The sequence below is a fragment of the Solea solea genome, chromosome 11 (assembly GCF_958295425.1).
Source record: "Solea solea chromosome 11, fSolSol10.1, whole genome shotgun sequence".
NCBI lineage: Eukaryota > Metazoa > Chordata > Actinopteri > Pleuronectiformes > Soleidae > Solea > Solea solea.
The window spans coordinates 15,961,423-15,976,108 of NC_081144.1; the positions used below are offsets into that span (position 1 = coordinate 15,961,423).

The following is a 14,686-nucleotide window of genomic DNA, read 5'->3' on the forward strand; positions in this document are numbered from 1 at the left end:
ACATGATGTCCTTATCTTGAGTGAATTTAGAAACTTCACTTCCAGTACAGAGCAGATAGAGCCAGACTGAGAGCGAGGACTGCGCCGCAGCCCCCTCCCATTGTCATGTTAATGCTTCACTGGCACTGTTTACGAGCACAGACTGATGTGTGAAGAACTCAGTGTTAATGGCCGAGCCCTATTCTCCCACACAAAGATGGACTTTAGCTTTGACCCCAGAAATGTTCCCCACGAAGACCCCCCCCCCACACACACACACCAAAAAAAGAAAAAACAACCTTCTTCCTGCCTCCATAAGAACAGAGTCTACATCTGAATGGATTCTTTTGTGCCAAGGAGGGAACATGGTCCAAGGCAGAAGAGCAAGAGCGTGGATGGGGGAGGGGCTCAGAAGGCCTGAATTTGTATGGGTGGCTGGGATGAGGAGAGGTAACCATAAGTTCAGCAGAGGATGGCTTGGCAGCGCAGCGAGTGCCTTTAAGGACGTTCTTGGCTTACACAATTAAGTGTTTTGCTCCTATGCATCACTCTAGCCAGATTAAAATTGATTATTACCCGCTATCACTGCAGTGATGCATCTCTGCTCGATGCCTGAGTAAAAGAAATGCCTTTGCAAGCTAAGAAAAAAAAGGAAAAAAAAAAAAAAAAAAAAAAAATCACACTGGGAACACAATGTTCCTAAGATTTCAAACACATGCATCTGCTTATATACACATTCAGTGAAAAGCATAAATAAAGACATGAATAAATAAAAATGGCCTAATAAACAACATTATATTATGTTCAGATCTGCTATTGTTAATTTTGTAATAAAATTAATAAAATGTCAAATTGGCAGCATTAAAAGATTCTTGTGAGTTTTGTGAGCGTAATGTCATGTATTCATAATTTATATTAAATTTAACAATATCATTTAAAAGTAATAACACTTTAAAATAAAATGCTTGCCTCCAAACGTTTAGAAAACGGTAAAACAATTTATTGGTAAATGACACGCCGACAGTGTGTGTGTCAAGTACAAATCAGATTATTTGACGTGACAACAAAATGTAGTATTTTTCAAATCACATGAAATTTTCATTTATACCACCCCTCTGCTCAACATTAAGTTTGACTGACTCCTAATCCATATTCCAAACAATTACATCTTGCCACTGCCGGGCTAATGAGTCAGTCGTCTGGGATTTAGTTTACAACATATTTAAAAAATGGTGAAAATTGCGAACAGAATTTTATAATGTCCTTCAATGTTCATATAGGTGGGCTGATATTTGCTGATCAAGCTACAAACAGATGTTCTTACACTGGTGATGTGAACAAGCAGATCACATCTCTCCACACTGTGAAATGAGTATAGGGAGTTTGGGCTTGTTGTTGGGACCCGTGGGGGCGTTCTGTTAAGAGGGAGGAAAACAAATGTTCAGCTTTACAGCAACACCAGAGGGTTCATATCAAGTTTTAAAATCACATCACATCACATGTCATATTCTGACTTTGATATGGGGGATGAGAGAAAACAATGAAAGACATTATGAATCAATACACTGCTACACTGCACTAGAAATATGACAATTCAAATAGAAACATCTATTTAAAAATCATATATCGATCTTCTGAAGAGTCAACCTTCACGGACAATGGAGGCGGATACATTTTAATCATTTAAATAATACATATAAATGTGAATTTTTTTTTTTTTTACCTCAATCTTTCGCATTATCAGCAAACCGTCAACCACTTTTCCTGAAACGGTTGTAATTTAAGACAATTAAAACTCTTGACACAACATCATATTAAAATACAGCTTTAAATCAAAATGAATGCACTCACCAAAAACAACATGCTTCCCGTCTAACCAGTCACATTTCGTGCAGGTGATGAAAAACTGACAACCATTTGTTCCTGGACCACTGTTTGCCTGTGAAGATAAAAAGAATAAGACAGTATTGAACATATTAACGTCAGCTTTAATTTGAAATGTATCAATCAACTCCTGTTGTTCACAGAGATAACATTACATTACATTACATGTCATTTAGCAGACACTTTTAACCAAAGCGACTTACAATAAGTGCATTTCAACATTTGGGTACAAACAAGTGCTTCAAGTAAGTCAGACTATTGTGCTTTGACGTCACTTTGTGCTACGCATAAGTGGGTTGTACAAGTAAGTGCTTTTTTTGTGTCGTCGTCGTCTTAGTCGAGGTAGAGTCAAAAGAGATGTGTTTTTAGTCGGCGGGGGAAGATGTGGAGGCTTTCTTTTGTCCGGATGTCGATGGGGAGCTCGTTCCACCATTTGGGAGCCAGGACAGCGAACAGTCGTGAGTTCGGTGAGTGACTCTGCGATCCTCTCAGTGAGATAAGAATCAGTTCACTTTGAATGGATTAACCACGTTCTAATGAACTTTTACTAAGTCATTAAGTCATACAGTATAATACAGGAAATAGATCTACAGACGTACCATGGCGAGAAGACCAGGAGCAGAGTGCTTCATTCTGAAGTTTTCATCTGCAAATGGACCTCTGTAGATGCTGCAGATACCCGTGCCATCACCCTTTAACAGACACAAACAGTACAGGGCTCAGAAAAGATGTTTTTGACATGGTGTAATTCATTACACGCCCTGCAGAGGGGGACACACCAAAGTATTTTCTTTCTCTATCCAAAGTGCAACTGTAGCTTCTCAAACATCACAAGATGTGGATACTTTAAACAAGATATGGAAATGGAGGCATAAAGTTTTAGAAGTTAAATGTAAAAGATTCTCAATCAGATGTTGAGCCATAAACAGTTAACTTTGGATCAAAGAACAACCGATCTAAGAAGCATAATTAAATGTCATGAAAAAAGGATTTATCATTTATATTACAGTGTTGAATACGTTATTTATTACATGGTGCCTCTGTAAATGCAGAGAGATGGAAGCTAAACTCAATCCTCTTTTTGTACATTTCACAGAGGCTTGTCTGAGTTTCACTGGCTGGAAGAATTCTGTCTTCTTTTTATTTTATTTGCTTGATACATTCATTGTTCTGTCATTATTCATTCACCACACCAAGAAAAACACTAACAAACCAATGTGATATGCTACCATTCGTGTAATAAACTGGAAACAGAATATAGTCCTACCACTACCACTATAACTTCTTACCACTGCAGGTAGAAGTTAGACCCTGTTCAGACCTGGTTTTAACATGCATCTATATCAGCTGTTCAATTCTTTGGCAGTTTTACGTAGAGGACGAGCTCTAAGCTCTCATATTTTCTGTTGTTGACCATCATAATGTTTTGTTTCATTCTGTTAAAATAAAAATCTTTAAATATATCCGGACTACAGAGTGATACTTTTACCCATGTGTCACGGACAAGAGCCTACGTGTCTATGCGACATTTTGTTTATCGATCAAAATCAATAATAAAGTAATAAATAATAATAATATCGGTCCGATATTGGTCAAAATCACAGATATTGGACAGACAAAAATGTAAGATGCGATACAATCCAAAAACCCTATATACACCACATGCGGTTTACTATAAGTAAGTAAAAATCATGCTTGGGCTGCTTATTTCTTCTTTTGGGGAAAACAAACTTTGTGACACAGCCTTTGAAATGACTCAGCACAAAAGTGTGTGAACAGCTTCATAGTTCATAAATATCGGTATCACTAGATACTCGAGTTTGTGATTTCGGTATCGTCCATCATTTAAAATCAAATAAATCAAATAAATACCAAACAAATATCATTTTAGAACTTTGCTTCTACAAAGAGGGAGAGATCATTAATATCTCAGTGGTAAATCTGTCAGTCCAGCAACAGCCCCTTCGCTCTTTGTTCTTCAAAACTCATGAAAAATGTACTTCTTGGCATCAGCCTATACTTCCTTCTGACTTAGTTAATCTGTGTTAAACGACATTTAACACAGATTAGAGAATTTGTAATAATGCAAAATCTACAAAATTATGCAGATTTTTCGCATTTAACCCTCCCAGCAAGCAGATAATAAAAACTGAGAAACAGACCCTGCAAAACCATTTTACATTTGTGTCATAACAACAATAACATTTGTTGCCGTGCTGTTAGGATGCATGTTCTGCAAGATACATTTACCTTTGCCTTAATCCAAGATACACATACAATCAAATACAGAGCAAACATGTGACAGGTAGCACTATACCGAGGTGCATGTACTTACATTCACAAAGTCCCCTCCTTGTATCATAAAGTCTTTGATCACCCTGACAACACACAATTAACAATATATCAGTAAATTGATCTCTGTTGAATGGAATGGTTACACAAAAAGACTTTTGAGACATAGGAGATTATACGATATTATCGCACATCGTGGTAAAAAACACTTCCAATTAGTTCATTGTGGTGAATTTCGATTATCATGATAGTTGTGAATGGAGAAAAACCTGTCTCGCTCACTGCATCATCCAGTCCTTTTATTTTCTTCATGTGCCACAAGGGGGAGCTTATTAATCTATGTATTCTATCTGTCATATTTCTGACTAACGTTAATGTAGACTGAAGTGGATGCTTGTTTGTTTAAGAATCTAAAAAAAAATAAAAAATATTAAAACACATTTTTTATCTCACCTCTCTGGGCCATTATCTTCCACCTCTATGGCATCATTTAGACAAGACAATTAGATCCTGATTGCCATCGAGCCATTTTTGGTTGCTCCAGCTATTCCCTGAAACTCCCTTCTGCTTTACAACATGCTCTCAGATTTGGCATGGTGGTTGTTAGATGTGTGATTTAAAAGGAGTGGAAGTCAGCCTCAGTTTTTTCTTCCCTGACCTCAGAACTGACTTATTCTTAAAAAGTTATGTATTTCTGCACTTAGTATTTATTACTTACATTACCTTTGTGTATGTTCTTGTAATGTTTTAATCTTGTGGAAAAACCTAAAAAACAAATTTTTTCAGTCCTTGCAATAATATCGTAAATCACAATTATTTTGGTCAGGATAATTGTGACTGAAAGAAGTGTTTATATGGTCCCATTCCTAGAGCCTAAAAAAATGTATTCAACCTTTTCCTGCTGGGAACTACACATATTTGTTTTATCAACAGTGGTTGTTAATTCCAGGTGACTAATCAGTGTTTGTGTTTTTACCCATATTCCATGTCAGTGTGTGTATGTAGGTTGTGCATATGCATTATCAAATACACAAATACATTTGACACTGTTGTTTTACATGGCCTCAGGGATGTAGTATAGAATTCCATCTTCAGTTGGTACATGTGCATTGTACAGACCTCAAGAAACAACCTTAGGTATCCACCCTGGTTGTAACCAGTTTGATTCAGAAACACTAGCGTGTCAAACGTGATACAACACAAATAATCACAACAATAAAAAAAAAGGAAATAGTAGAAGCTGAATTCAATTTATATTTGAAATCACATATTTCCAATATTTGGAGGACAATACACAAAACAAAGTGTATACCTGTGGAATGTGCAGCCTTTGAATCCAATAGGAACTCCATCCTTCCTAAAGGTGCAGAGGTTTGAGACAGAACAAAACAACGTTAGCAGCAAAGACAATACACAGTATAGTATTACACACTATCACCTCTCACTGAGAAGGCTTTGTGATATTGGGACAGTTGATGCCTACATTTTGGACAGGCAGCACCATTATTTATAAGGGTATCCTGTTACTGTGCACTGTAGCTGTCAGATGTCGGTGAACATGCTCCTGTATTTCACAGTTTACACACACACACACACACACACACACACACACACTATGTATACATACAGAGAACCTGGTCATGTTGAAATGAGTGCAACCATGTTTAGCAGTTGGCAGCATGTTGTGGGATAAAAACATCCTTTGGTTTTTAAAAAAAATGCCCAGTCAGAAGAAAGACATATAAAACACAAGTTGTTTTTTTCCCCTCTCTGTTCATAGTTGAGGTTTTGTGCTTCTTAATGCAGAGTATACATTTTTTATCATTATTATTTATGTGACAGGGACATTGCATACAACATACAAACATAAATTGTATTGCATTTTACTGCATTTTTCATTGTATTTATTGTGTACTTTGTAGCTTATGTAAATCATATAATATAGCTACTTATTTTGTAAAACTGGAATTTATTTTTATTTTTATTTTATTGCTACACAATTGCACAGTGGGGCTTGTTGCAAAGTCATTTCACTGGGGGTGTACTTGTACATCCACATGTGACAAATAAAAACATCTTGAACAATGTTTTACAGAATTAGATTTGTGTCAACATTTTCAAACAGCACCTTTTAAGAAGCAAATAAAATATTGATTTAATCATTGAAAAATATTGTGTTTTATTGTTTGAAAACACACTTGTTTTGCTTGCAAAATATGGACAAAGGAAAAGCAAAATTTGAAAAATGTTCTGTTGAGACTTAAGTGGAAACATAAACTTTAGAAGATCAAAATCGGTTCACAACACGTCACTCTGAAAAAGAGAATCATTTACAATAAAGTGAAAAATAATTTTAAAAAAAAGGTGCAGAAGATTTTTTCAATGACCAATTGAATAATATTATTAATAATAATAATAATAATAATAATAATAATAATAATAATAGAATAATATGTATTTTCCAGGCCTTCTGCTTCTGTCATGATAACAAAATAAATTTGCATGCAGGTGTGACCATCCTTGTATACGTGCCGGGGATAGAAACCAGAGCCAGTTAACAACCAGCTTTGTGATACCAGTTATTCAGGAAAAGAGATGTCAGGCTCAGTGAAACCAGAAGAGAAACCAGAGAAACCAGAGATACTGCAGTGACACAAGCCGCTGGTTGTTCAATATATACACATGGTTAAACTCTGGTTAAACCTAAAGACAATTTAAATGAATAGAAACCTATTCTGTTAACAAGGTTCCCAATCTTCATTAAGCAATGAAGATTATTATTATTTTCACGTTGTAAATATCAGGATGCTGGCAAATGTTGGGACGTAAAGACACTGTATGAATGTGTACATTTACCATGCCTTACCTGAACTCTCCAGTGCAGAATTGCCTGTAAGAGATGATGAAACAGTCACAAATAGTCCAATAATAAGTGACACATGAATGCAGGGTGAATTAAAATGGATTTCTCCTCACCTGAAATTCTCCGCTGTCTTTGGAACCACATCAGCAAACAATTCAATCTTCATCCGTCCGATATCCTGACAAAACACACACAACAAGAAACATTCAATGAAGACAGAAACAAAACAAATAATGAAACACCACAAGAAATAGATTGCTCCTGGAGGTCACTCATTAGAACCCTGACTGCACAGCATCCAGCTGAAGCTGCTATACTCTGAATACAGAAATGAACCAAAATTAATACTTTTTTTTAAACTCATTTACATTATACACATATAAGAAACTAAAAAAAACATATAACTTGTTTGAATTGAAAATGAAATGAAAAATCCAAGTCCAAGCTGTGCTCACAGCGACCTCTAGGATTTCTTGTCACATAAATTGTCACATTTAAGAAGCTGAAAGATCAGAGAACTTGTTTTTATCATTTAAAAAAAATCTCAAATCGATTATTTAAAGATTAGAGACCAATTGAGGTCACTTATTCTTATACACTGGACCTTTAACTGAACATGAAGTCGACACCATTTTATTTCAACGATAAAAGACACTTTGTCCCAATTCTGCTATCATTTCTCAGTGGTCAAAGCATACATAATTGAAATATGGAAATGGAGAGATGCTACAACTGTGATGTAAAACACCAATACACATTTCATCCCTGTGTGTGCAGCCTCTGTGCACACAAGCTTCCCACAACCCAGGGGGATGTGAAAGTGACCAACAGTTAAAAGAAAAGTGTGTCTGTGTGCTAAGGAACAATGAGCTGGTGTCAAGAGAACATGACATCACTGCACAACTGTCCCGTCACTCCACACAGACAACTCACTGTCAAACAAGCAGCCAATAGATCCCCTGTCTTTTGCGTGGAGAGTCCGGTACAGTTGTACAATGACAAAAGAGAAGCTGCTGCCATGGAACGAGCAAACAGCAAAGCACATTTTATGTTCTGAGGGTTTGATGTCAATGACAGGTAAGACAGCCTTTAATACGAGACAGCTTACAGCACTTATAAAGTAGTATTCTATCAGGACTACGTAGGATACAGTGTCTACATTTTGAAGAGATTATGCAGTTGAAATATTCATTTTGTGATGCTGGAACTATCAAACAGAACGGGTGTCATTTGCAGATCTAGACTAGGCTGTTTCCTCTTAACTATCACATGAATGAGTACAAAGTCCAGACGCAACTGCCATCTACTACACCCACTTTTAATGATCATGGACCTTTATTAGAGAGCAAACATTTGCACACAGGATTAAAAAAAAAGGATCACCAATCGGTGACTTATTCTTTATGATAAAAGGTTAATGCTTATCATAGGACATTTAATATTAGAGGATATATTGGTTGTTACAGTGAAAGGCATTACACTTTTAACCCTTGAAAACTTTTCCAACATACATTGGATTACATTAAAAGTATACTAGTATAGAGTAGCAGTTGTTTTCATAATAGCCAATATTTCTAAGAAGTAACCTCAGTCCTTCAGCATCCACAACTTGATACCATTCCCTGGGATTCTAGTGTAATTGTATAGCAGAATAATGGCAACAGACAAAACCAGTCAGGGTGTGGTGTCAACCAAATAGCACTGTTAAAAGGAAGTGAGTTTCTATCGCTGGGGCTTGCAAACATGTTTCCTTCAAGACAACAGAGGTGTGTCCTATCAGTTTGCATTTAGAAAAGGTGGAGCCATAAACAGAACTGATCCACCTGACAGCAGTCTGCACTAATAACACTTGCTGTAAGGCCTCAAACTTGCATGACTCGACTTAAGTTCTGGATGACTGTTGAGTCTTACTGGACTACAATAACCCTGATCACAAAAGGTAATGGCATTTTCAATTGTTGAACAAATGCTACATGCTTCAATGGCAGAACCTGCTTTACTTGCATGTTTATCACCTGGTCACAAAGGCCTTTAATAACGAGAGTAATATGTATATTCATGGTCATGATGCTGAGATGTTTAAGCATTAACTTACCATGCTTTACAAAAACGTTAGTTATCTAAAACATGATCAAATATACATACCATACATAGACCAAGAAATTACGTGTTTTATAATTTAAGGGGGTGAAGCACACAGTTTGACAAAGGTTTTGGTGTAAGGTTTTTTTTCTTTCTTTTTTAAAACTCAGTAGATAATTTAGTGGAGTTAATACTGCACCAGTTTTACAATGTTATGCAAATCCAATGTAATCTGAAAGTAAATAATAAAAACGACTCTAATCAAGGCTTTTATATATTACAATATGAGCCTTTATCACCACATTTTGACATGTTTTAGCAAGAAAAGTACTGATTACTGATACTTTTGTCCATGGCTCTGTTCATTTCAAATAGTCAGTAAGGCCAGTGAAACAGAGAGCCAACATACACTCAGAACTGAGGAAGCTAAATGGATCTCAGCTATCATTTGAATATTTGTTTACATAAAAACTTCCACTTTTCCTCCTGTAAAACGTCAAAACGTGCCATGAAAAAGCCCCATTGTTTGCCAGATAAGGTACACGGCAAACCTGTCGGTTTTGTCAGGAGGAAACAACTTTGCTGGTTTGCATGACCAGCAATAGCGATTATTTTTAATCGATTAATCGTTGGTCCATAAAATATCAGAAAAACCGTAAAAAATATTGATCATGTTCGTCAAACTTGAAAATGATGGTGTTCTCAAATGTCTTGTTTTGTCCACAAACCAAAATGATTACATTTTAATGATTTCGTTGTTATCCAGAGCAAAGAAATGAAGAAAATATTCACATTTAAGAAGCTTAAACATTTGGAAATGAATTTAGTAATTGATTAATAATCGATTAAACGTTTCAGCTCTAGTTTTGTACATGCACCTGTGTATTTACTATTATGATCTGTTTCTCCACAGCTTTTCCTGGCACACCTTGGCACCAACCTGTGTGCTGCTGCAGAAAATGCTCTCTGGATTACCATTATATCCAGACACAAGCCACACTGTCAAAATGCTGGCGATCATTGAGCAGTGGGACGAGAGGTCTGGCTGTCAGGCAGATAAAACTGAAAAGTATCTGTTACTAATTGTTGTTAAGTTGGGAATGGATGCAGCAGTCTTTTACCTATGTTGCCGGAAGATTTCTACTTCCTTTTTCAACATGTGCAGCCTGTCCATGGTCCTGGCTGACTTAGTGATGGCAGTTTGTATGTCTGCTCTGTGGTTTCTTGGAGCTGAAAAGTCTTCTGTGTGCTATTTCTTAGCTCATATCTCGGCAACATTCGCAGCACTGCCACTGCCGATGATGTGCTTTGGTTTATTAGACTACTGTACAGAGGACACCTGCCTTGGCATTAAGAGAGTCATCTGCAAATTCCTCAGGAACGTGGTGTTGACACTGCTGGTGTGGATGCTTGCCGTTCTTTACTCCTTCGCTTCTACGAATGCGGAGCTGATGTTACTGGTTTACAAAACAGGGGTAAAGGCCTCCGTTTGTGAAGTACAGGAGTCTATGTTAGTCACCTACTTCGTTTTGGGGCTTTTCATCATCATTCTTTTTACAATGCTGCCCTTTTGTTCAAGCATTCCCCGATGGGTGACAGAGGTTGACAGGTTGTCTGAACTGAGGGAAGATCAAGAGAACCACAGGAGCGATTTGTTCACCTCTACCCCATCAACAGAGACAAAAAGCATTAAGGACAACTATCTGGAGGACACCATCAAGCCACGGCCACCTCTGTGGTTCAGTTTAACTCTGGGCTTCAGTACATTTTGGATGCCTTATCTCACAATGTCTGTGGTTTGTCTGGCTTTTGGCTTTGGAGTACCTGCCTACATCAATGTCAACCTTCTCCTGCTTGAGTGCACCAACAGTTTACTAATGGGTCTGGTGTTCTGGGTAAAGAGCAAGTCCTTTGGGCCATACAGCCGTGTACCAGAGAACGTGTGCTTATGGCACGTTTACTGGCATTTGAGCAAAGGAACATGGCAGCAGCATCTCCCCACAGCTGTGTTTAACCCATCAAAAGAGAAGAGACTCTCTCTGTTCTATGTGTAATGGCAACGGTTCAAAAGTAATCATTTACATTACAGCCCACAGCAAATATTAAACTTATTATACAGGGAAGTCATATAAGACTCTTTCTTCACTTACAGGGGAAATAAGTCTTGGAAAGGAAATGCTACATCTCTAAACAGCACATGCACAGGTTCCATCTGGAGCCAACATGTAAACAAGAAATGGAATAGACAAAAGGCTGTGAACGGACTTTTAAATGAAGAAATGAACTGCAAAAGATTGTGGAAAATGTTTGTAAATATTTCCTAAAAACAAATACAGTCTATATTATTGTAGATTAATTTTGTATTTGTCTATCACACGGCCCTATTTATAGATAATTTTATACTCCAGGGAAATGTTATGTTGCTTTCGAAATGCTTCACAATAAAAAATATTCTAAAATACAGTCCTTCATCTTTTTCGTTCATTAAACAATGTTTACATTATTTTTCTACCCTGTGTCTTCACTTATTCACTATCCACAGAATTCCTTATCATGTAACTGTGAGGAGAATGAATGGGAAATTAAGATACAACAGCGTTTTAAGTATCCACCACTAAAGAAAACAAGCTGCTGGAAGGTTTCAGTGTAAATACAGAAAGATATCACAGACGTGGCTAAGTTTATAAGCCTGTTCTTATTCAGAGGTCTGGTTATTATACCTGAGGAATTTCTTCTTCACCAATGTGACTCCTACAACACATTAGACAAGACAAAAATTCATGGCACAATATCTAATCTGTAAATTATGATCACCTTTAACCTGTACACAAGCGTAGACATGGAAAGTAGTGGAGTTTCTTTTCCTTTACTTAACATACACATACTATGTTTTCGCAGTGACCTATCCTTAATAGGACAGTAGGTGACATTCACATGTTACAGTTTGTTACCTCCACCAAGGAGGTTATGCTTTCATTGGTGTTGGAGAATTGTGAATGCGTCCTTCTGTTAGCAAACTTCCTGTCTAGAGTTTTTGACAGGTAATCTGGACCTGTTTTGTGATGGGTATCACCCAAACAAAATAATATTGGTCAGAATCATCACATTTTCAAGAAATGCACATCTCTTAGAAAGGGCAAAAACACAAAAACAAGAAATTATATCTTTGTCAAAACTCATCAGATTTGAACTGATTTTAAATTTGATCTAGATCTGGTCCAGATTAAATTTAAATTTAAAATGAAGTACCATTTAACAAGTTCAGATGTGTATATCTCAGTGACATTTTAAAAGATCAGGGGGATTTTGTGAATGTCGAATGGCTATAAGCAAGTAAAGTTCTATACAGATTGAAATTAGGCCTGAACAATTAATCGAAATTTTATCTAAATCGCAATACTGCTTACTGCAAATTTCAAATCGCAGGAGACGCAATATTTGTTCAAGTCAAAATTTAATTTTAGATGAATTATTATTTCACATCTTATTCTACAGACTGAAGAGAACATCTTTGTTTCTCACAGAGCTGCACAAATATCGCACATTAATCCTTTTAAATGTTTTTTTTAAATCAAAATGAGGATGTAAAAATTACATTACATTAATTATTTCTTGTCAAAATAATCGCAATTATCGCAGATATTTATTCAAAATCGTTCAGCCCTAATCGAAATGTAAAAATGTCAAGTGCGAGTGTGTAAAACACAGAAAGTGTTGAAGCCCTGGCCAAGGTCAGCTCTCTCTCTGAGTGCTTATGTCTTAAGTCTTATGTATGAAGAATAAAATTTAAAAAAAGAATAATAACAAAAAAAACTAAGAAACTAGATCTGTTTGTGTTAGTTATTAACCTTCTTATTGGGTTCAAATCTATGTATTAAAATATTTTTTTAAATGTAATCTATCTAAAGCAAGTAAAGGAAAAATCATATATCACATATAATAAAAGACGAATGTTGTTATTACTGCCCATGCTACTGATATAGTGATTCAAATTTATTATGAACATAGTGTTACTCGGGTTGACAGAGCCCTTTTTATTCCTGCTATCTGATTTATATTGTACACTTAGCTGTTGTAAGCTGCTGTCTAAAACTGTTATCTTATTTTTTTATAAACAATTCCTAAAACTCAGTGAATTAAAAAATCGCAGTTGATATCACGACAAGGGTTCATTCGGTGGTGAATCATTCTGGCACTTTAACATTTTATTCTAGCATAATCTATCCTTATTTTATGTGCTGCAAACATATTCCGGCTGCCACTTGTCACACATTGTTATGGTCTGCTCCTCTTTAAAAACACAAACTTCTATTCATGTCTAAGGTGAATAGTAAATACCTTACCTATGTCTATATCTATGTGTTCAGCTATGCATTTGTTCACCTAAAGTGGCCCATTGTTTATTTTTTAAAGGCAGATCCTCTAGGGATTCTAGACTACACATTGAAATACATAGGACCATCTCTTTGGAACAAGCTATTTATTTTCATCATCATCATCATCATCATCATCACCATGGTCTCTAATCAAAGAATTATGGCACTTGGACCCTTTTGTAATGCATTATGACAGATTTTGAACATATTTTTGCTTTGCTACTTATAGTAGTTGTATATTTTTGTTAACAGGTCTTCCTCCATCTTCCCTGCACAGTTGGTGCAACTTTTCAAATAACTTCACCTGTCGATTGTATTACAAATCGTGCAAATACGCAAACTAAACCAACCATGAAAGAGAAATATACTTGTTACAGCAGCAAAACTGTAACTATAGTGCTTCGTGAACAGCGCATCACACATTATAAGGTGATATATAGATACGTTGTCTCAACGTTAGCTGGAAGCTAATAAGTCACTGTGACTAAACTAGTTCCTCTACTCACCTGGCCTCCGATGGTGATGTCGAAGAAAACTATGGGATTGTTGGGATTTGTTGCTTGAACAGACATCTTAAGTGTTTCCCTTTTCTCAACAGTAATTCAGAAATACAGTTTTACCGACCACACGCGATAAATTCAAATATCCAGCATATGCGCAGCTCAAACCTACGGGGTCTCAGTGGAGACATTATACGGTTCGCAGTTGGGGACAAAACAGTGAAATCGCGAAACTAAATGGGATTTCTCTCACAAAGGCACCACCTGGTGGTAACCATTGGGTAAGGTTTAACTGCTTTATATATCTGGTTCACTTCCAGCCTTTGCTGTGGCATTTATATTGTTTTATTTCACTAATAAAATACCTATATTTAATTTATTTTTAAAATTGACTAAATAAACTAATCTTAAACCAAGCTGCATCTTAAGACTGCACCAACATTATGGCAGACACATTTAGGATACATTTATTTATCCTATTTCCTGTTTTCTTTCTCGTTACTACTAGAATTATAATAGACTTTATTGTCATTGCACATTTATTGTCATTGCACATTATGGTACAACAGTGCAATATAAAAAAATATTGTAATAAAATAAAATATAAATAAAAACAAATACAACAAATAAAACATTTACAACAAATCTTAACATAAATGACAAGAACAAAATAATAATCCAGGATTGTTAAGTATAGCATATGGGTCTGT

General features: G+C 36.1%; 2 protein-coding genes across 3 annotated transcripts; one reads left to right on the forward strand and one right to left on the reverse strand.

Annotated features, from left to right (window-relative positions):
* Positions 1–957: 957 nt before the first annotated feature.
* On the reverse strand, positions 958–14,160 carry ppih (peptidylprolyl isomerase H (cyclophilin H)). Its single transcript, XM_058644005.1, has 9 exons — positions 13,983–14,160; positions 7,132–7,196; positions 7,022–7,045; positions 5,468–5,512; positions 4,199–4,241; positions 2,463–2,555; positions 1,831–1,918; positions 1,703–1,743; positions 958–1,394 (listed from the first exon to the last, which is right to left on the reverse strand). The coding sequence occupies exons 1-9, from the start codon at positions 14,046–14,048 to the stop codon at positions 1,326–1,328; spliced, it is 534 nt and encodes a 177-aa protein (XP_058499988.1). The 5' UTR covers positions 14,049–14,160; the 3' UTR covers positions 958–1,325.
* si:dkeyp-100a1.6 (probable G-protein coupled receptor 160) lies at positions 7,977–11,603 on the forward strand. 2 transcript variants are annotated; one of them, XM_058644004.1, is made up of 2 exons: positions 7,977–8,095; positions 10,014–11,603. In XM_058644004.1, the coding sequence occupies exon 2, from the start codon at positions 10,060–10,062 to the stop codon at positions 11,152–11,154; it is 1,095 nt and encodes a 364-aa protein (XP_058499987.1). In that variant the 5' UTR covers positions 7,977–8,095; positions 10,014–10,059; the 3' UTR covers positions 11,155–11,603. The 2 variants fall into 2 exon arrangements, with proteins under 2 accessions (XP_058499987.1, XP_058499986.1); XM_058644003.1 differs by lacking the exon at positions 7,977–8,095 and adding an exon at positions 8,627–8,957.
* Positions 14,161–14,686: the final 526 nt, after the last annotated feature.

Bases quoted from the DNA above. Each gene is read 5' to 3' on its own strand.
- si:dkeyp-100a1.6 (XM_058644004.1), top strand. From the start codon at position 10,060: ATGCTCTCTGGATTACCATTATATCCAGACACAAGCCACACTGTCAAA.
- ppih (XM_058644005.1), bottom strand. From the start codon at position 14,048: ATGTCTGTTCAAGCAACAAATCCCAACAATCCCATAGTTTTCTTCGAC. The intron at 7,046-7,131 runs GTGAGGAGAAAT...CATCTCTTACAG, and splicing joins AAGACAGCGGAGAATTTCAG to GCAATTCTGCACTGGAGAGT. The intron at 4,242-5,467 runs GTATACACTTTG...GTGTGTTGTCAG, and splicing joins AAAGGCTGCACATTCCACAG to GGTGATCAAAGACTTTATGA.